The sequence below is a fragment of the Geotrypetes seraphini genome, chromosome 1 (genome assembly GCF_902459505.1).
Source record: "Geotrypetes seraphini chromosome 1, aGeoSer1.1, whole genome shotgun sequence".
NCBI classification, from domain to species: domain Eukaryota; kingdom Metazoa; phylum Chordata; class Amphibia; order Gymnophiona; family Dermophiidae; genus Geotrypetes; species Geotrypetes seraphini.
In genome coordinates, this window is record NC_047084.1 from 519,952,958 (window position 1) to 519,975,537 (window position 22,580).

Sequence of the window (22,580 nt, forward strand, 5' to 3'; positions counted from 1 at the left end):
AGTGGTTCTGTTTATATAAAGTCTTGGTTTATCTTAATAGACTGAATAAAAAAAATCTCTCTGCTATGACCTATGTCACTTCCTCCCCTTAGTTTTCTGGGTTTAAAAGAGCAAATAGTTTATGGCGTTAGATGGCTCAGCATGAGCAGTCGCATCTGCTCAAACGCTGTATAAAACTGTAACTGCCCAAACTGAGTCAGTTCTTTTAAAACAGGTTTCTTTTTTTTTTTTTTTTTAATTTTCTTTAAGAAAAACAAAGATTAAGTGTAAAAGCTCTTATCTAGTAATAATGACATACTTAGAGGCGGCTCATTCACAAGCTTAATTTGCTCTAATGCCATAAATGTATGTTATTTGCTACAAGGCTCATTCTGTAATGATTGGGCCATTTGACAATGATGTGCATCTATGGTGTTAGCAAGTTACCTTGAATTGTGGTTGAGGGTACGTTGCAAACTATTAGTTGAGTCCTTTTTGATTTGTTACTCCTGAAGCGGGCGTTTTCTTGCCAAAACACTGCTCCGTGTCAAGTTCTTCTGTAAAGCATGCTTGTATATATGTATATCCCATATGGTGGAATTTTGCTTTCTTGCCTATTTTGACTCGTTGGTATTTGTTTAATACATTTGTATATAGATTTTTGATGACCCTCTAGTGTCCTCTTGTTATTATTTTGTGGGAATATCATAGGTTTCAGATCACCCTCTGCGCCCTCCCTGCATCTGTATGCCAACCTAGAGCTGACATAAAGATTCAGTGCCAGAAAAAGCATAGTTTTTTTTACATTGAGGAATGTTTTTTAATGCAGCTCTTGGGATTAATTTTGCACGCCCACTGTGCTACCCTTTTAGCGCAGTTTTTTTACACTTCCATCGCTAATCTTTTTTCCTGTATCAGGGAGTAGGATTAGAAAGGCAAAATCAAGCATATTCTGCTGTGGCTAACAGATAGTGCAGCTTACTGCATTGGCCTGCAAATCAGCAATTGTCAGAAACAATACGTGGCTCATTTTCAAAACAGAAAGAAGTCCAAAAAACGGCATAAATGGACACTTGGATGTTTTACTCGCCAAAACGTCCGAGTCACCATTTTCAAAACCAACTTTCTAGATGTTTTGCTAGCCTTTTTGTCTGAGTGTACCTAAATTTCAAGGGGGCGATTTGGAGGTGGGATTTGGGTGGGCTTAGCACGTGGATATTTTGCAATGATAATTGAACTTTTTATAAAATGTCCAGGGCACAATTTGGAAGTTTGGGGCTAGACCTGTTTTAAAATGAATAAGGGCCAAAAAGGTGCCCAAACTGACCAGATGATAGCATGCCCCCCCCCCCCCACACACCCACTAGTCACTATTCCCCTTCCACCCCCCAAAGATCTGAACGAAACAGTGCATATGTGTCTAAATGACTGCTGCAGACAGCAGGGCCAGTCCTAGTACAATAACACACAGGGACGGTGGGCAGTGTAGTGGACTCCAGAGAAAGGACATGGCCCATATCCCACCATAACTAGTACACTTGGGGGGTGGGATGTGCGAGCTCAGCAAAATCTACTGTACTGACATATAGGTGATACCTGCACCCATAAGGGTTATTGGGGTGGTAGACAGGTGGATCCAGTAACTTTTGGGGGCACAGCATACAGTGTAAGGGGTTCTGGTGAGATATTGTATATACCTGGCACCCTTTATGTGAAGGTCATATCAGTGCCCCCTTAAGGTGCCCCACTGCTCTTCTGGCATGTTTATGTAGTCAGTCTACTGTAGTATAGATGGTGGCCCGCCTATGTCCAAATAGCTTAGTGTTGGACATTTTGCATTTGGACATCTTTATATTCAAAAATAGCCAAGAAAGATAGACACACTACGGTCCAAAATTTCTAGATAGTTCATTCTCAAAAAAATTAGATAGTTGTCTTCTGGTTTCGAAAATAGACATTTTCTCCTCACGATTTTTGGATGTTTTTTTGAAAACATCCAAAGTGGGACTTAGACATCCTATCGAAAATGCCTCTCTGTGAGTCTACAGAGAAAACAGTGAGAACAAGTAATACTCAAAAGCATTCAGAGGGCAATATTCAGTTCCCCATTCAAAGTTAGCCACAAGGTTATTATTGGCTGGCTTTCTTCAAATCGATGCTGCACTTTAATCTTTCATGTTTACAAGTGAATTTGCACAATAATGAAATGGGCAGTAAAAGATAGAAAAAAATACTTTTAGCTTAATTTATAAGGAAATAAAACCCAATAAGTTAGCCTTTCTGTTTTTCCTACAGCCATGTCCTAATTTTTTCTTCTTTATAAAAACTAAGGGACCCCTTTACTAAAACTTAGTGTGTGCTAACAGAATTAGCATACGCTAAATACTAAGAAGTCAATAGGTATAACATGGGCTTCTTAGCATTTAGCATGCGTTAATTCTATTAGTATATGCTAAGCTTTAATTAAAATGCCCCTAAGAAGGATGAATATATAGAGGGAGAAAGAGTTTAAAACCTCTTGCATAGTACACTGCTGTTTCTGATGATCATTGCCTACTTTCACAAATGTCAGAAAGAAAAATCTGATGTTGATAGTATTGGAACAATGACGCTCTTTTGGAGACATTTGTCTTTCTAGGGGATAAAGACTGGGTTTGAAGTAGCTACAAAAATGATATTTCATAAAATGAAAATTGATCATGCTGCGCCTCTTGTTAGTGAAGAATTAGCTTCCTGTGGTAGCACGAGCTGACTTTTAAGATTTGTTATTTGGTATATAAACCTCTATTTGGCTGGGCTCCTGAAGTTTTTGCTTTCTGGGTTTCGTTATTAGAATCTTCCTTTACCAGTAGAAATTCAGCTCGGTTGCTTTTGACTTTTCTTATTACTAAAGGTATAAGATATAGGTCCATTTATGATAAATATTTTCCATTTTATGTAGTAAAAATTTGGAGTCATCTGTCATTAAATATCTGTCTTGCTCCTATATATTAGTCTTCTGAAGTTACTGAAATGTTATCTAATAAATTTTTATATAATTGAAACGAAAAGTATCAAGAACTTGTAGGTTTCATGGCTTCACATCATTCTCTTCTTGGTTGGGCTGAGAACTTTTCAGCAGCCTCTTGTACAGTTTCTTATACCCCACAAAATTTCAACAAGGATTCAATGCGGATTACAATAGGATTACTGACCAATAAATATAGACAGCAATTTACAGGCTTAACGAGAGAAGAGATATGCCCTGATCAAAGTGTCTGATTCTTGTGATATAATTGGAAAATGAAAATGGAGAAAGCATTTATTTATTTAAAATCTTTATAGTCCCCCTTCCTGAAGTACAAGGATAGTCCATAGCAGTGTAGTGAATAACAACTTAAAATACAATACGTCAAAGGCCCAATAGTCAACCGACGGTGATCAGTGTTTTGCTGTTTGCCACTGGCATTACACCCGGAAATCCAATGACAGGTCATATGCAGCTTCTGTCACTGAATTTCTTGATATATGGAGTCAGCAAAAATATAACCGATTAAGGGCTCCTTTTACAAAGCCATGGTAGCTGTTCCCAGTGTGGCAAATGCAGTAGAGCCCATTTAGTTTCTATAGGTTTCGTCACATTTGCCAAGCCAGGATTCACTACCACATTTTTGTAAAAGGAGCCTTAAGAGTAATATTCAGCACTAATTGGCTCTGAAGAACTGCATAGAAATATGGTCCTATATATGCGGTTATCTTAGCCAGTTAACTGCTAAAAATTGGAGCCTAACTTGTGGTGTCCTGTATAGAATTAGGGAGTAAGGCCCTGATTCTATAAAATATGCCCAACTTAATTTTTTTAACTGGTTTAATCAGCACTGATAATTAAAAACGCTATTAAAAATCAATAATAATTTAAAAAAAACTTTAAAAAATTTAATTAGCCAGTAGGCGCCTAACTTGGTAGGCCCTTACTACTTCGAGGTAAGTGTCTACACCGAGGAACCTATTAGCAAGTAGGCATAGTTAGAGGCAGATTCAGGACAGATTTTTGGCATGGTTTCACTTAGGTACTGGCAGGGGCCTGCCTTACTCATATGGCCAAGAACACCTTTGCCTAAATGCCAGTGCGCCTAAGAATTTAATGCCTACTGGTGCCTAAGAATGCTCAGGCGTGATTCTATAAATGGTGCCTAGTAGAGGATTAACAGACGTGCTCAATGGCACCTAGGAACTAGACGTCGTTTATAGAATCAGGGCCTAAATGCTTAATGCACTTTAGTAAAAAGGCCCTTTAAGGAATACTGTACAAGTTTTATGGAAAAAAAAAATTAAATTAACCAAAAATTACATTCATGAATTTGCTACAGATAACTTTTTTATGTCAAAAGTTTTACTTTGATGTCACATATCCTGAATTCAGTTTTGTTGGACCCACCAATTCAGTTATGGAAATTCTGAAAGAGTGCACCTATATGAGTTTGGGAACCCCTTCTATAGCCAATTAAATATAAAATAAAGGTATGGATACAAGTAATTTTGAAAACCAGTAACAATCTATTAAAAGGGATCTATCATAAAGACTTAAAACGCTTGCAGCTCATCCAAAACACAGCCATTAAGATAATCTCTGGCGCAAAGAAATTTGATCATGTCACCCCTTTGCTTCAAAAAGCCCACTGGTTGCCTGTCTCACACAGGGTAACTTATAAAATCGCCCTATTGACATTCAAAACGTTACAGACTAATACACCAGCATTCATAGACAGACTTTTGATCCCATATGATCCGCCAAGAGCTTTAAGATCTATATCTCAATACAATCTCAATATTCCATCTTTAAAAATAATCGGTACTCGTCGCACTTCCATTTTACTCTGTGACAGCCCCTATGATCTGGAATACTCTTCCTTTAGATTTAAAAAAAGAAAAAAATATAAAAAATGTTAAAAGTAATTTAAAGTGCTTTCTTTTTAAAGATGCTTTTAATTGATTATCTGAAACTTAGAGATTAATCTACTCTTGTTTTTTACATTCAATTTCCCAGTCCCTTTTGTGTTTACCATAAGTGTTTCTCACATTTTCTATATTAATTGTATTTCTCCCCTCCTTCCCATTTATGTTTAGGGGCCTTCAGGTCCGTAATTACCCTGTATGTAATTGTCGTCAGTCTAGAAATTTTTTTTTTATATAAAGATATGTCTTAATTGTTAAATTTGTTTAAATGTTATTTTAAACCTTGTACAACGCTTTGTAGTATCGATAAAGCGTTTAATCAAAAATTTGAATAAACAATAAACAATAAAGCAAAAGGAAAATCTTTTTTTCCCTGTTCATTCACCATTATTTTGTGATCGGTGCAGATAGTCTGAAGGGGACATGCTGGCTGAACATTCATGATGGCCGCTGTGAAGTGAACATTAATGGAGCCACTCTGAAATCAGAATGTTGTGCTACTCTAGGAGCTGCCTGGGGAAGCCCTTGTGAACGATGTGAACTAGGTAATGGCATACTACTGCATCACCTTGCACTTAACCACTAGCTTCAACTAATGCTGCTTTTTTCATCTGAATAGTTACAATTGAATAGTAATAGGTGTAGAATGAACAGAAAGTTTTTACTTGTCCGTACATTACTTATTTGGTTGGGAAGAAAGACATGCATGTTTAAACAGCAAAACTAAAATGTGGAGAAAGGTGGAATTGAGAAAGGTGGAATTGAGAAAGGTGGAATTGAGAATCAAGCACTATCACAGGGGTGTTCAAATTTGTAACTGATGCTTGTCATGAACCTCTGTGTGACTTTCTTTTTCCTTGTATGCTATTAATAAATGCTTGTAGATTTGAAATGGAAATAAAAGTCAACAATTTGTAGATCTGAATAGATGTTAACATGCTGGTAAGCAATTTGTAACTGGTGGGATCCATCAGAGGCTTAATCACATGCTGTAGGATCCCTGTGTGGATCTCTTTGGGTTTCAGGGAGCAGGCTGTGTTTTAGTCCCCCCCTCCCAGTCATGCCACGAGAACCTGTGGGGGTGGAGTACTCCATTGCCATTTATCTGACTGGCAGTTGTGGACTGTTTTCTACAAGAATTTCAGGAAGAAAGTCCTCCCCATTCAGCTGCAGAAAAAGGAATACGGATTGAGACATCTGGGTTTTACTTCCATTGAAAGCGATGAAAGTAAAATCCAGATGCCTCAATCTTCCTAAGAATTGAAAGCAAGGGAAGTAATACCCGGACATCTCAATTCATCCTCCTTTTCTGGAGCCTTATGGTAACCCAGGCTGGCGGGTGGGGGTTCCTGAAAAAGTTATTTTTAAGGGTTTCTGAGTCCAGAGCTAGGGTCCCCCTCCAAAATCCCTTTATGTAAGTTTTTTGAACTTGAGCCCTCACAGGCCATTTTTGGTGTGAATTCGTTGGTATCGACCATCTTGGATTTTAAACAATCTTTTTTTTTCTAAAGCCTCCATCTGCTTCAAAACTCCTTAGTTTGGCTCAAAATTGACTGGGATGGACTCTTCAAGATGTTCTGTCCCTCTTTCCTCTGCATCTTGTGTACTCTCTTCCAAATCTTGTCTCCTCACAGCTCCATTCACCCATCATAGCCTATGTTCTCTCCCTGAGTTTCTCTTTTCTCACAGCCTATTTCTTCTCCACTCAGCTACACTCCTAGTTGTTGTCCCTATCACTAAGCCTCTCTTCCCTTCAGAAACTTCCCTTTTAAATAAATAAATAATTCATTTTATCCCTTCCTAGCCCCCTCTATTCCTCTCTCTACAGCTCCACTACAGTGCCTGTCTTGATCACCCAGCCCTTCTCCCCTTACAGTTCATTTCTGTTTCTTCCAGCTTTCTACAGCAGCATTGTGTCTCCCATGCAGTAATCCCTTCATATTCCTTGCCAGTAACCCTTTTCAATCCCATTCATTCTTTCCTAGCCCCCTCTATCCTTGCCCCACAGTGAGTGGGAATTGAAAGGAGCTTCAAAAAAGTGGACTTTTAGCTTGGATTTGAATACAGCTAGAGATGGAGCAGTTCCCAGGAACCACTCCCGTCTCCAGAGATTTGTTGAACAAGTTTTTAATAGGACCCGCCAGAACCTCTCTGAGCTCCCTCAGTATCCTGGGATGGATCCCGTCCGGTCCCATCGCTTTGTCCACCTTCAGTTTTTCAACACTTTCCTCCGTGAACGGCGCAGAATCTACTCCATTTTCTCGTGTAACTTTGCCAGACAATCTCGGTCCTTCTCCAGGATTTTTTTCCATGAACACAGAGCAGAAATATTTGTTTAGCATGTTTGTTTTTTCCTCATCACTCTCCACATATCAGTTCCGAGCATCTTTTAGTTTAGCAATTCCCTTTTTCATCTTCCTCCTTTCACTGATATCTGAAAACATTTTTGTCTCCCTTTTACATTTTTAGTTATTTACTCTTCCGCCTGCACTTTCGGCAGGCATATCTCCCTCTTGGCTTCTTTCAGTTTCACCTGGTAGTCCTTTCTATACTCTTCTTCTTGGGGTTTTTTATATTTCAGGAACGCCAACTCTTTTGCCTTTATTTTCTCTGCCACTAGTTTAGAGAACCATGTCAGTTTACTTTTTCTCTTGTTTTTATTTATTTTCTTCACATAAAGTTCCGTAGCCATTTTTTTAGCTCCTTTCAGCTTAGACCAGTGGTTTTCCACTTCTCTTATGTCCTCCCATCCTAACAGCTCTTTCTTCAGGTACTCTCCCATTTTATTAAAGTCTGTACGTTTGAAATCTAGGACTTTTAGTAGTGTGTGGCCGCGGCCTCCACTTTAGCCGTTATATCAGTACTGAAAATGATCAGAGACTAATGAGGTTAATTTAATTTTCAGTACAGTAACCATGAAAATCCCTTTATATACCTGGCTTCCATTTTTATTGACTATCATCATTAATTTGTGCTGAAATAATACTATTGGTCTTTTATTGCAGATGCAGCATGTTCCAGAGGTTTTGCTAGGGCTAAGGGTGTTACTTGTGAAGGTGAGGTCATTTTTTAAAATAATGCATGACAATTACATGTGCTGGCAAGTATTTTCTGTTCATTTTTGGTTTTAATCTCCTGATATGTAGCTTCCCCCACAGCAGAATGTGTATGTTTGGTTCCAGGGATGCCTGTAAGAAGCTAGACCCATGTAAGGGTGCACTGAGCCCATTTACTAGTGCAGCTTACTAAAAGGACCCCTTAATGCTGTAACCATCAGGCCACTCCTCCCTACCAAAACATAAGGCAGTATCAGAAAAGCAAGTGCTGTTATCCTGAAACAATAGTGCAAAATATTGTATACTTACCATAAAGATATGAGCTTAAACTTATTTTCTATTCTCTTTTTCACATCAGATGTGAATGAGTGTGAAGTCTTTCCTGGGGTCTGTCCCAATGGGGAATGTGTCAATACTAAAGGCTCTTTTTACTGTGAGTGTCCTGATGGATTGACTCTGGATGGAACAGGCCGGATATGTTTAGGTAAGAACTATTTTAGTCACAATTACCACAAAATATGATTACTAGGATTACCATACGTCCGGGAAAACTCAGATAGAGGACTATCCAGGTATCTGGACATTTTTTTTCAAATGGGGGAGTCTGTCTGGGTTTAGCCATCTCTCCTGCCTCCCCCACCTACCTCCTCCCTGGCTGCTGTAATTAAATCTATGGACATCTGGCAGCAGCAATGAGGTGAGCCTGCTGCCATCGGCCTGCCCCAGAAGCTGCATCTCCGCAGATCCCGCCCGCAGAGTACCTGAAAATTGGAGGATAGCCAATGTAACGCCAGTTTTTAAAAAGGGTTCCAGGATGATCCGGGAAATTAAACTGATAAGCCTGACTTCGGTGCTCAGCAAGATAGTGGAAATTATTATAAAGAATAAAATTATGGAACACTTACCCCCTCTTCTACGAAACTGCGATAGCAGTTTCTAGTGCAAAGAGCCGTGCTGAATGGCCTGTGCTGCTCCTGACGCTCATTGAGTTCCTATGAGCATCAAGAGCAGCATGGGCCATTCAGCATGGCTCCCCATGCTAGAAACTGCTATTGCAGTTTCTTAGAAGAGGGGGTTCGACATACATGATTTAATGGGACAGAGTCAAGAGAAGCCTTGCCATGAATAAATATGTGGCTAAAGGTGAGCTGGAAACTGGAACAAGTGAGGTGATTAAATTTGCAGATGACACAAAACTATTCCAAATTGTTAAAAGACATGTGAACTGCATTTTCCTTACTTTGCCTTGTTGCATGTAATTGATAAATAATAATAATAATAACAGCTTATATAACGCAATACCGTGAAGATCTATGTGGTTTACAAAAGATTAAGCAAAGGTACAAATTGACTGACTTCAAGAGGGGAAGAAGAAAGAGAAGTAATAAGACAGGAAATTCATTGTTGAGGAGAAAAGTGATCAAAAGGACAGTAGGTCGCTATTGAGGGGAAAGAGATAAGTGGATCAGTTGCCAAGATGTTTTAGGAACAGGTGTGTTTTTAGACGTTTCCTAAATTCCTCATAAGTAGAGGGCGAAAGTAATTGTTCTAGGTCTTTACCCCAAGATGCTGCTTGGTGTGAGAGAAGACGTGAACTTTGAAAAATTGTGGGAAGACCTTAGGAACCTGGAAAACTGGGCATCCAAAAGGCAGATGAAATGTAATATGGACAACTACAAAATATGGACAATGTAATATGTACAAATACAAAATTGAGAAGAATAATCCAAATCATAGTTACCAGATGCTAGGGGCCACCTTAAAAGCAGGTACTCAGTGATCTACAGTGGGTTTCATTGTAGACAATACACTGAAATCTTCTGCACCAAAAAAGCAAACAGAATTCTAGGAATTAGGAAAGGGATGGTAAATAAGGCCAAAAATATTATAATGCCCTGGGGGCTCATTTTCAAAAAAGATAGACATCCAAAAGACAGCACTTGGATGACTTACTAGTCAAAACGTCTGGACGTCTTTCTAGTTGTTTTGTCTCCAGTGCATCCAAATCTTAACGGGGTGTGTTTTGGGCAGGCTTATGGCTTGGACACTTATCAGGCATAATCAAACAAAAGGTCCTAGGCTTTTTTTCAGATATTTGGGGCTAGACCTGTTTTAAAAGCATCTAAATGCTAAACAGGTGCCCAAACTGACCAGAAGACCACTGGAGGGATTAAGGCATGACCCTCCCTTACTCATCCAGTTGTCATCAACACCCTTCCATTGCCCAAAGATGTTTAAAAAACAGTATTTCTAGCCTGTATTATGAGGGAGTGCTGAAAAGTTCTCATCCCAAGCAGCTTCAGATGTTAACCCAGATATTTGAACTCAGAGAGCAGAGGTTACTGCAGTGAATTTCATATTTAAAGTTCCAGGTTCAGATGTCACTATATCTTCCTTATATTTTATGGTGAGCCCTTAAAAACCTACTGTACCTACATTAAGATAACACCTTCAGGCATGAGGGCTATTGTTGTGGTGTACACACTAATTTTCATCTCATTATTTTCAGATATTCGCATGAACCATTGTTATCTACAGTGGGATGAGGATGAATGTATCCGACCTGTACCCAGTAAATTCCGCATGGATGCCTGCTGCTGTTCTGTTGGTGCTGCCTGGGGCCCAGACTGTGAGGAGTGTCCCAAACAAAGAACTAAAGATTTTGAGGTGTTATGCCCTCGAGGACCTGGCTTCTCTAATAGGGGTGATGTTTTAAGTGGCAGACCATTCTATAAAGGTACCTCAGAAAAAATACCATCCCTTATAACATATCAGGAAATATGAAGGAGCCTAATTACTAAGGTGTTTTGTGCCCTAGCAGTTTGCACATGCTAATACTCAAGTTAACCATCTAACATGGAAAAGCAGTGTTCTCCCCAGAAATTTTTTCCAGCCGGGTGGCATTAAAAAGTAGCCAGGTGGGGCGGGATGGGGAAATTTGGTGGTGGGGAAAATTAACCCCCTTTTTTACTAAGGTGCGCTAGCATTTTTAGCGCGCGCAAACCCCTGCGCTAAGTGGGAAAACTAACGCCAGCTGGCATTAGCATCTAGCGTGCGTGGCAATTCCTCCGCGCGCTAAGTGCACGCTAAAACCACTATCGTAACTTAGTAAAAGGAGCCCTAAATGTGTACTATTTTTATTAGTTAATTATTATTATTTTTCAATGCTCAATATGACTTCCTTTTTTAAGGTTTGACACTTGTGCCAGAATATTTTTACTAAATTTAAGAAGTATTTGCCCTCTTTCAAATGGTATAGAGGTTTAAAAAAGGGAAAGGTGTTAATGAAGTCATTAGGTTCAATCTAGCCATTTATTTTTGCATGAATTTAAAAAACTAAAAAAAAAGATAAATATAGCCCAGTCATACAAGAAATGGCCCTACAGCAGGGGTGCCCACACTTTTCGGGCTTGCGAGCTACTTTTAAAATGACCAAGTCAAAATGATCTACCAACAATAAAATAAAAAAAAACCACAAAGGACACTGTACGCAGAGAAAATGTTAATTATCATTTATATCCGCGGGTTTTCAAAGAGGTCAAGGCAGACGATTCTATGCAATGTCACCTCAGGAACAACTATACAAAAATAGACAAATATACCCCCTCCCTTTTTACTAAATCGCAATAGTGGTTTTTAGAGCAGGGAGATGCACTGAATGCCCTGCGCTGCTCTCGATGCTCATAGGCTCCCTGCGCTAAAAACCGCTATTGCGGTTTAGTATAAGGGGGCCATAGTGCAAAATATAGACAGCAGATATAAATTCTCAAACCAGACACATTTTGATCACTAAACTGAAAATAAAATCATTTTTCCTGCCTTTTTGTCTGGTGATTTCACGAGTCTCTGTTTGCACTTCCTTCTTCTGACTATAAATCCGATATTTTTTTCTTTCTGCCCCTCCCCTTTTCTTTCTGTCTCTCTTTCTTTCTCTCTCCCCCTGCCCCCCCAAGCCATCGCGCCAATTTCTCCACTTCCCCGATTCTTTCCCTACCTCCTAAGCCACCATGCCGATTTCTCCCTGCTTCCACGAGCCAGGCCAGGAATGTACAAGCGCCAGACTCACAAGACTTCACTTTCGATGTCAATTCTAATGTCAGAGAGGAAGTTCCAGGCCAGCCAGGCAGCGATTGGCTGGCCCAGAACTTCCTCTCTAACGTCAGAATTGACGTCGGAGGTGAAATCTTGTGAGTCCGGTGCTTGTACGCGCCTGGCCTGGCTCAGGGAGGCAGGAAGAAAAAGATTGCCAAGGCAACGCGATCGACTCACATTACCTTTGCGATCTACTGGTCGATCGCGCTCGACCATTTGGGCACCCCTGCTGTTATGGTATCATGTTCTGACCTGAGGAAAGGGGTTTAGTCCCCAAAAAACTGCCTTATTTCCATTTCCTATTTATAAACCTTAATCAATAGATACAATACTACTTGATTCTACGTAAAGCAACAAAAATAATTTTTTCTACCTTTTGTCGTTTCTGCTTTAATCATCTTGTCTTCACTCTTCTTTCTAGCCAGCATCTGTCCGCTCTGTCTTCCATGCAGCATCAGCCCCTTCCATCCACTGTCTGCCCTCTCCCCGTTCCATATGGCATCTTCCCTCTTTTTATGCTCCTTCAATAAACTGTCTATCCTGTGCCCCTTCTCTTCTCCTTTGTACATGATTGATTTCTGCTCAGCCACCTCTCCATTTTTCTCTTTCTGTCACCACCCCATCCCCTATGCTCTGGCATCTCTTTCTTCTCCTTTCTTTCCTTCGCCCCACAGTCTGGTATCTTCCCTTCCCTGATTCTCTAGCATCTCACTCCTTTCCTTTTCTTCCATCTCTCCCTCCCCTTCCATGCTCTGACATCTCCTCCTTCCTTTCCCCCTTCCTTTTCCCTTGGTCTGGCATACTTTCCTTCTTCCCTCCATGCTCTGGCATCTCTTCCTCCCTCCCTTCCCTCCAATCCCTGGCATCTCGTTTCATTCCCTCCCTCATCTTCTTTCTCCCTCCACTTGAGTGCAGCAAGTCTGTCCCCCTCTGCTCCCTTTCCTCCTTCTGTCACCCAAGGCCTGGCGTCATGAACTTCTTCAGGCAGCAGCATTCACAATTCACTGCTGTTGCCAGCTTCGGGCCTTCTTCTCTGTCAGGTCCTGCCTTCATGGAAACAGAAGTAGGCAGGACCCGGCAGAGAGGAAGGCCTGAAGCTGGCAACAGCAGTGAATTGTAAATGCTGTTGCTAGCCAAAGAGGTTCATGACACCAGGCCGAGCACCCGGGGCAGACTGCTACTCTCCCCCCCCCCCAACGACCCTCCTATCTCTCCCTCCCTCCCATCATGAGACTCTAAACAGCACTGCTCTACTCTAAGCAGGCTGCTTCAGGGCTTTCTCCTGCCATGATTCCCTCTGGCACGTCACTGATGAGGGAAGGAGGTGAAGGAGGGTCGGATCGGGTTGGGTGGGGTGTGCCCGGGATGATGATGAGGCTGCTGCTGCCAGCGAATCCAGCAAGGGTAAGGCCCCAAAGCACAGCACTGGCGGGCCCCCCTGACCGTTTTGGGCCCTAGGCCTGTGCCTACTGGGCAGATCCTTTAATCCAGCCCTGCTTCCCCCCATATGCCCTGACATCTCTCTCTTCCACTCCATGGTATGGTATCTTCTTTCCCTCCCTTCCATGGTCTTTGCATCTCTTTCCTCCTTTTCCTGATCTTCCTTCTCCCTCCCCAATTGGGTGCAGCAGCATTTCTCTTCCTCCTCCCCCCATTGGGTACAGCAGTATTTTCAGCATTTCTCTTCCCCCCCCCCCAATTGGGTACAGCAGAAGCAGCATTTCTCTTCACCCTCCCCCCTAATTGAGTGCAGCAGCATGACTCTTCCCCCTCCCCCTATTGGGTACAGCAGAAGCACCATCATTTCTCTTCCCCTTCCCCTTCCCCCTCCCCCTCTAATTGGGTACAGAAGCTTTTCTCCTCCCATTCACCCTCCCCCCCCCCCGTCTCACACACCCAGCAGATTCGCTACAGACAAAGGCAAGTTGCAAGTTTCCCTTCTTTGCTGACCTATCTCCCAAAGGTCAGCGACAGAGGGAAGCTTACAACTTTCTGCTCTTGCTTACTTCGGGCCTTTCTCGTTGCCGGGTCCTGCCTTTGCGGAAACAGAAAGTAGGCAGGACCCGGCAGCGAGAAATGCCTGAAGTAAGCAAGAGCAAGTAAGCTTCCCTCCGTGGCTGGCCTATCTACCGCATGCTCCGGGGCTCTAATGGTCCGTGCTGGCTTCTCTTCCCTACCTCCCCCCCCCCCGACGTAACTTCCGGTTTCGGAGGGAAGCCGGGTTTGAGTTGCTTGCTGGGTTTTGTTTTAAGTCTGGCGGGAGTCTTTCGGTGGCTCTTCACGCTGCGCGTTAAGCAGTGGCGGCAGCAGGATTCGGCAGATGACAGCTGGGCGGGCATCTAAATTTGCTGGGCGGAGCGCCCGGCTGAAAAGCGCTGGGGAGAACACTGGAAAAGGGTATCAATAGGCAAAGAATGAGCAGGGGTAGTTACCATGCATTAACTGTAAAGGCCTCCTAAACAGATGCACCTAACTTCATTCTGTTATCGTCGATGTAGTTAATGCACACTATCCATCTATTCTCTGTGTAAACTGAATTGGAAACTTCTGGAAAACTTTTCCAATGACTTATATAGATGTTTTGCAGATACTGTACATTGATGTTCACAAGTTAGCCAACAGATCGTGAAATTATTCCTCCAATGTTCAACCCGTAGCAATCTGCCATTTTGAAGACATTGACTGTTGCAGGCTGAGTCTATCCCAGGTATTCAGTGCTTGGACCATGACTAAACACTGCCGCTTAATATCCGGGTTGGCCATTGATCTGGAAGTTATGTGAGTGCTGGCTGATATTCAGTACAGGCAATCACAAACTGTAGCTAAGTAGACAAAAATAAGACAGGTCCTATCTAATCCGCTTAGATTTGAGGACACCAGCACTGAATACGTCTAGTGTCTGCATAATAACTGCCAGCTCCTCCCTGACTCTGCCCATGGGCAGGATTGCCAGATGTCTGGGTTTCCCCAGACATGTCCTCTTTTTGAGGACTGTGGCAGGAGTCAGGGTGGCTTTTTAATTTTATAACTTTTGTCCAGGGAAACCGGACATCTGGTATCCCCTAAGCACCTTGCACACCTATATGGAGTCCTCCCCCCCCCCTCGCAGGATCCAGTGCTTGCTCACCCTGCGCTGCTGTAAGTCTTTAGGCCATTGGCAGCATGACTAAAGTAAACACATTACCCTCGGCACCCGAAAGCTCTTCTTCTGCTACTGTTTCCTGTCCCCGCATAGGCAGAAAGCAGTAGCAGAAAGAAAACATCCAGGTCGCCAAAGGCAGGATGTTTACTTCAGTCATGCTGCCGACGGCCCGAAGACTTACAGCAGCACTAGGTGAGCAAGCACTGAATCCTGGGGGGGGGGGAGGGTTAGAGAGATGCTGGACTGTGGGAATGGGAAGAAAAGAGAAGGAAAGGTGCCAGACCACTAGAGGAAGGAATGGAAAGGGCAGATAAATATGCCACACCATGGGGAAATGGAAGAAGAGAGATATCAAACCAGGGAAAGAAAGGAGGAGGGAGGGATTCCAGCCTACTATTACTATTTATTATTTCTATAGTGCTGAAAGGCGTACGCAGCATTGTACATTTTAACATACAATAGACAGTCCCTGCTAAAAAGAGCTTACTATTTAATTTTGTCAGGACATTTCAGGGTTGGGGAGGTTATAGTGGGTATAGGTATCTGACAGTAGCAAGGTTGGGGAGATTATAGTGGGTATAGGTATCTGAGGGGAAAGATAGAGAGATGCTAGACCACAAAGGGGGGAAGAGAGAAAGGAAAGAGGAGAGAAAGATGCCAGACTGTGGGAAGGAGAGGATAAAGATCCCAGACCATAGCAGTGGGAAAGGGGAAAGACAGATGTCCGACCATAGGAGAGGGAAAGAGAGGGAGGAGGTGGTACACAGGGATAGAAAGGAAGGGGAGAGAGAGGGAAGACATGGTGCACAGAGATGGGAGGGACAGGGAAGGGAAGAGAGATGGAAGAAATGCTGTTTATGGATAAATGGGAATAGGGGAGAAGAAAGAGGGAGGACATGGCACACATGGATGGTGGGTAAGGGCAGAGAGATGGAGGAAATGGTGCGCATGGATAGATAGGAAAGGAAGACATGGAAGATAGAACTGAGGAGGAAGCAAAAAATTGGAAGAAAGATGAATATTAAAAGTTAATACCAAAGATGGATTTAAGGCAGAAAGTAAAGGAGAGAAAACAGCAAATGGATAAGAAGTCCTTGGAAACAGAGTTAAGAGCACAAACAGAAGGAAGTGCAACCAGAGTCTGGGTAAAGAGGAGTAGAAAAATAAAATCACCAGACAATAAAGGTAGGAAAAGTGATTTTATTTTCAATTTAGTGATTGTAATGTGTCAGTTTTCAAAATATACATCTGCTGTCTATATTTTGCACTGTTGAGGAAGAAATTATTTCTGTTTCTCTGTTGTGCTTCATGCAGAGTCTGGCATCTTAGGATTTCGTTTGTGTATATTAGGACTTTTCATTTGTGGTCAAGATTTGCATATAATAGAGGTGTCAGGCATGCAAATCTGCCTCATGCATATTCATTAGGGATATCTTAAAAACCGACTGGTTGTGGAGTCCCCAGGACAGGTTTAAGAACCACAGGTCTAGGCTTTTAAAAATCATCACTCCCAGTTCTTGAGGGCTGCCAATGTGTCAGGTTTTCAGAAACCCTAGTGAATATGCAAGAGGGAGGTTTGCATTTAATAGAGGAAGTAAACTTTCAAATCTCACTCATACATACTGACTTATTGGTGGACCTTAGAGACAGGCTATTATCTTTTCACTGTGTTATGCATAAAAGCAACAAGCTTGAGAGTAGATGTACTAAAAAGTACTTTTGCATTAATGTGCACAATTATGCATTAACATACATTATTTATCACACATTCCATTTTACTTGTGTTAGTGGCATTATCATGAGTACAGTAGTATTCTTTAGTTACCCCCTCCCCCCTTTACAAAAGCGTAGCGTGATTTTTAGCACCGGCTGCGGTGGTAACAGCTCCAACACTCATAGAATTCCTATGAACGTAGTAGGAGCTGTTACCTTTTATCTTGATTTTGTATGTGATTATTGTTCCCTGCTTAGATTTGTGGATAGGCGGATTATAAATAATTTTAAATAAATAAATAAAATTATTGCCACAAAAAAAAGGTTCCATAGAGATTTGAACTTACTTTTTTCAGCAGGTATTTATTCCTGCCAAAATAGCACGCAGTTTTGACAATCAAGGTATGAGCATGATTTTTCTTCCCATGACCTAACTCTACCCATTGGAATGCCTCCGAACAATGCAGATATAAAAATGCATGCTTTAGAGCAGCGGACAAAAGTTTACCCACATTCAGGGTGGGCAGTTATCAAAGCACTGATTTAAGTTCTGTAAGGAATGATAATTGATTTTGTTTTATCGACCCTTAAGCATACACATCCGGGGTGGGTGGGGGGGAGGGTTTTGCATTGGAATTTCATTCAGGGAATATTTGGAGGTTTCCTGTAGGTATGTACTTTTTCTGATTATTTGATGGGGGGGTGGGGGAAATGGTTGTACATTAATGTCTGTAAGTTAATGTGCATTTCGTGTAAACTTATGTATATTGAAATTATTTGTTTGCACTATGGTAGTTTGGAAATTTAATAAAGATTTACAAAAAAACAAACAAATACTGATTTCCACAGAGAAATGACTGAAAATTGCCTTATAACTGTATTTCTAAAGTAAAAGGAATTGTAGATATGTTTAACATAAAAAAATATGCTGGCAAATTAAAAACTGCTATATACTGTCCTTCCCCACAGATATTAATGAATGTAAAGTATTCCCTGGTATTTGCAGTAATGGCAAGTGCAGAAACACAATCGGGAGCTTCAAATGCAGATGCAACAGTGGATTTGCCTTAGACATGGAAGAAAGAAACTGTACAGGTAAAAAGAGTGTTAAAATATTTATTATTGCAAGAGATGGTCAATGATTGGAAGGAAAAGAGAAATACACAAATGCATTCACTCCACTGACTGTCCCTAGAAGCAGTGCTGGTTATTTGCAATGAACATTTAACAAACTAGTCTTACTGCAATTAATTTTGATCCGGAATATGCATGAGATCTATTTGAATACAGTGGAGACATATTCATTGGGGAAATCCTGAAAACCTGACTGGGTTATGGCCCTTGAGGACTAAGGTTGCCCACCTCTGCTTTAAGATATAGAGTGTTCCTTCACCTGCATTTCTACCATTGAAATGGCACAGGAATATTGCAGTTTCAGTTGGGAAGAGGTAGGTAGGTCTACTGCAGGGGTCTCAAAGTCCCTCCTTGAGGGCCGCAGTCCAGTTGGGTTTTCAGGATTTCCCCAATGAATATGCATGAGATCTATGTGCATGCACTGCTTTCAATGCATATTCATTGGGGAAATCCTGAAAACCCGACTGGATTGCGGCCCTAAAGGAGGGACTTTGAGATCCCTGGTCTACTGGGTATCCTGCAGAACTTGTCTGCCTATTGTGATTGAAACTGTGATATTGCTACACAACTCCCATTATTAAGAATTCTGGTAGACAACCCAGACCATAGTTTTTTGGTGGGATACCATTAGGAAATGAAAACAATCATGAAAAGTCTAAAAAAAGGCAGCACAACTAGGTTTTTAAATTTCAAGTGACAAAATGATTATCATACAAATGTGGAAAATTTCCCTAGAAAAATTTATAAGATTACTGCACAGAGAGGAGGGAAATACTCATTACTATTGTTCAATCAGTAGTTTTACCAACTATGCAGGTTTATGGGAGCCTAAAATACATCATGCAGTAAAATCCAGATTATCTGGGACTCAAGCAACTGGCAATCTCACCCAACCAGCAAAAAAAAAAGGTCCTTCCTCCAACCCCCGAAGCAGCACTAGACCTGACCAGACAACCCCCCTCCCCTCCGTCTCTTCCTATAGCTTCTGAAGCAGCAGTGGCAGCAGTCCTTACCTGCCAACCCCCCTCCCCCCTCACACTAAGCGGCAGTGGCGGTGGTCCTGACCCACCAACCTCCCTTCCTCCTCCATCCCTCCCCAAAGTAGCAGTGGTCCTGACCCGCCAACCCCAAAGCAGCAGCAGTCCTATCCTAGGAACCCTCTCTCCTTCACTTATACTAAGCAGCAGCTGTAGCAGCGGTGGCCCTGACCTGCCAACCCCCTTCCCTTTCTCCCTCCAGTCCCAAAGCAGCAGTGTCAGTGTTCCTGACCCGCCAACCCCTCTCCCTCCCTCCCACACTTACTTGAAGCAGCAGTGGCAGCAGTCCTGACCCACCAACCCTCCTCCCTCCCTCACCTTCCCAAAGCAGCAGTGGCAGATAGTTAGCAGAGGCAGCGCTGTAAACAGGCTGTTCATGGCCATCCCTGGCAGGACCTTTCCTCTGCTGTGTCACTTACGACACAGCAGAGGAAAGGCCCTGCCAGGGCTGTCCGTGAGCAGCCTGTTTAAAGCATTGCCTCTGCTGACCAGCTGCCACTGCTGCTTCAGGTAAGTGAGGGAGGGAGGGAGGTTGGTGGATCAGGACTCCTTCTGGTAAGTGAGGGGGTCCAGGAGGCCAAATCCACAGAGGGAGGGAGGGAAGGCAGATTCGGGGACAGGGGAGGTACACCATAAGTGTGGTTGGGGGAAGGTCCAGCAGGGTGGGGGCAGGGGAGAGGAGATGGATGGATGCTGGACCCATAAGTTGGAGGGAGGAGAGAAAATGACTCAGACCAGAAAGGAGGGTGGGAAGGGAGGAACAGATGTTGGACCTACAAGTGGGGTTGGGGAATGAGGTGGGAAGGGAAGCAAAACTATTATATAATAACTCTTAAGCAACCAGAAACTATAGTTATCTGGCATCACAAAACCCCATAGGTGCCGGATAACTAAGAATTTAGTGTATATTACTCTAGCCTTTTCCCCCAATCCAGCATGCACCCTTTTATCTTTATCTCCTCCTTCCATCCAGTATGTGTTTTTTCTCTCCTCTCCACTTCCTTCCAGTGTCTGCTCCCCTCTCTCTCCTCCCCACCTTCATCTAGTGTCTACTCCCCCTCTCTCTCCCATTCAGTGTGTGCTCCCCTCTCTCTGTCCTCCCCACTTCCTTCCAGCCACTACTCCCCTCTCTTTCCTCCCCACTTCCATCCAGCATCTGCTTCCCTCTTTCTCCATTTCCTTCCAGCGTTTGCTCTCCTCTCTCCTCCTCCTCACTTTCATTCAGCATCTGCTCCCCTCTCTCTCCTCTTCACTTCCAAATCAATCATTTTGTTTTATATACCAATTCATCCCTCATAGAGAGCTCGATTTACAAATGTTAAAAATCATAACAAAAGAGAATCATGGTTGGCAGATAAAAGATCATTAATTAGGCATAGATGAATTTTTTAGAGACTTCTGAAACAGTCAGTTTTTAACTTTTTCCGAAAAGTTGATAATTGAGAAAGGAGTATAATCTCAGATGGAAGTTCATTCCAAATCTTTGCAATTAAAAAAGTAAATGAACGACAGAAATTAACTGTAATTTTGATATGCTTTAAGGTGAGAAAACTGAGTTTATATTTGTGGGCACTTCTAGAATTAAATGGAAAAAAGAATTGAAAGAAATAGGAACAATAGGGGAAAAAAATCCCATACATAATTTTAAAAATTACAGTAACACATGTAAAGTGTATTCTCTAATAAACTGGAAGCCAGTGAAGTGCCTTTAACAAAGGGGTAACATGATCATATTTACATTTACCAAAAATCAATTTTGCCGCTATATTTTGAATAAGTTGCAACCTTTTCAGGTTGCATTTACCCAAACATATGTAAAGTGAATTAGCATAATCTAATTGGCATAGAATAACTGCTTGAACCAGAATACCAAACTGTTGTTGAAAAAAATTAATGACAGACCCGTCTAAGCATCTAGAGACTAAAAAATAATTTTTTCATCACATTATTAATTTGAGAAGAAAAAGAAAGTGTGGAGTCCAAAATAAAACCCAAAACTCTGGAAGTGAACTCAATCTCCAATAAATCTCCTGAAATCAATTGTACAGAAGGAGGTAATAATTTTATCATAGGCCCAAACCACAATAGTTTTGTCTTTGTAGTATTTAATTTCATACGAACCGAAGAAGCCCAAACCTGGATTCTTGAAATACACAAATTAATGTTAGCTGTTAAATTATTTAGAAGAGGGTAGACTTCAAGCAGGATAAAAATGTCGTCCACATAGGTATTTATTGATTCAGTTGGAAATAGTTTCAAATATTGTAATGTTGTCATATAAATATTAAAACAGAATTGGGGGACAAAGGTGAACCTTCGGCACTCCACAAACAGGGGACCAAGATGAGAAAAGTTTACCTTCATTATGTACTTGATATGATCTTAATGTTAGAAATCCTTTAAACCAGTTTCTCATAATTAATTGTATAGCTGTTCCTGTCATAATTAAAAACAATCTCTTTCTATATTTATCTAGGGGATCTTTAACATACAATATTGTCCCACAAATCACAACTTCATAAGATAAAGGAATCTCAACTTCTAAGATATTATTAATATGTCCCCAAATCGACTTCCAAAAACTGAGAATCCTAGGACAATAAAACAGTAAATGATCCAAAGTACTGACGTCTAAATGACAGTGCCAGCATCTATTAGACTTAGAACTATCTAACTTATTCAATTTAACTGGGGTCCAAAAAGAACGATGTAACAGAAAAAAACCAAGTTTCTTTAGCACTCTCCAGACCAGTAGAGGTTAATCTTTACGAATGGGTATATATCCAATCATGACCAGCAGGTGGAGACTGAAAACAAAACTGTGGGACAGTATATAATATACTCCCTTCTCTATTTACATCAGTCTTCTTTCAGTCTCCAGCAGGTGTTGAGTGATCTGTACCCATCTCCCTTGGTAGGGCTGTTGGAATTTGTTTAGGGGGTTTCTAGTCCCTGTTTTTGGCCGGACAGAGCTTGGGCGGGCCCTGTTTGGGGGTCCGTCCGACCTCAGGGGTGTCAAACCCGGCGGGTCTCGAGCGGGGTCCCTCCCCCCACTTCCTCCACCTCCCCACATTTTTTTAGAGGAGCCTCAGCAGTAAGCCTTGCCCCCTAAATCAAGCAAGGCATATTGCTTCGAGAGCCTGTGGAGTCTGTTCTGTAAAAAAAAAAAAAAAAAAAAAATCCTGAGGTAGTGCCGGTATGAAGGGTTGTTTCCCTTTAAGAAAACTGTATTTTACTGTATTTTTTCATCTAACTGGCACTTTTTTCTAGCTAGGTCGCGTATGGAGCAATTGTGCCCTTCTCCGGGGGAGGGGGACACAATTAGGTCCAGCCGCGAGGCACTCGCGGCCGGCCTGAACTCGGCGGTTTGGGTCGGTGAGGTGGTGGAGCTCCGTCGGCAGCGGCTGCAGGCGCCCAGAGCTCCCCGCCGATGGTGCCTCGCGAGTCGGCTGGGAGCAGTGGGGAAGCCCGGTCTTCTCCAACCGCCCACGG

At 42.0% G+C, this 22,580-nt stretch overlaps 1 protein-coding gene across 3 annotated transcripts in view; it reads left to right on the top strand.

Moving 5' to 3' along the window:
* Window positions 1–22,580, top strand: part of FBN2 (fibrillin 2) — a 617,508-nt gene that overhangs the window by 359,810 nt on the left and 235,118 nt on the right. For all 3 annotated transcript variants that reach the window (XR_004537713.1, XM_033928968.1, XM_033928969.1), the window contains 5 exons: window positions 5,322–5,459; window positions 7,920–7,970; window positions 8,329–8,454; window positions 10,480–10,707; window positions 17,887–18,012. Coding sequence is in view for 2 of the 3 variants with exons in the window: in XM_033928968.1 (XP_033784859.1) it covers window positions 5,322–5,459; window positions 7,920–7,970; window positions 8,329–8,454; window positions 10,480–10,707; window positions 17,887–18,012 (669 nt within the window). In the remaining variant the exon portion in view is untranslated. The remainder of the gene's footprint in view (window positions 1–5,321; window positions 5,460–7,919; window positions 7,971–8,328; window positions 8,455–10,479; window positions 10,708–17,886; window positions 18,013–22,580) is intronic.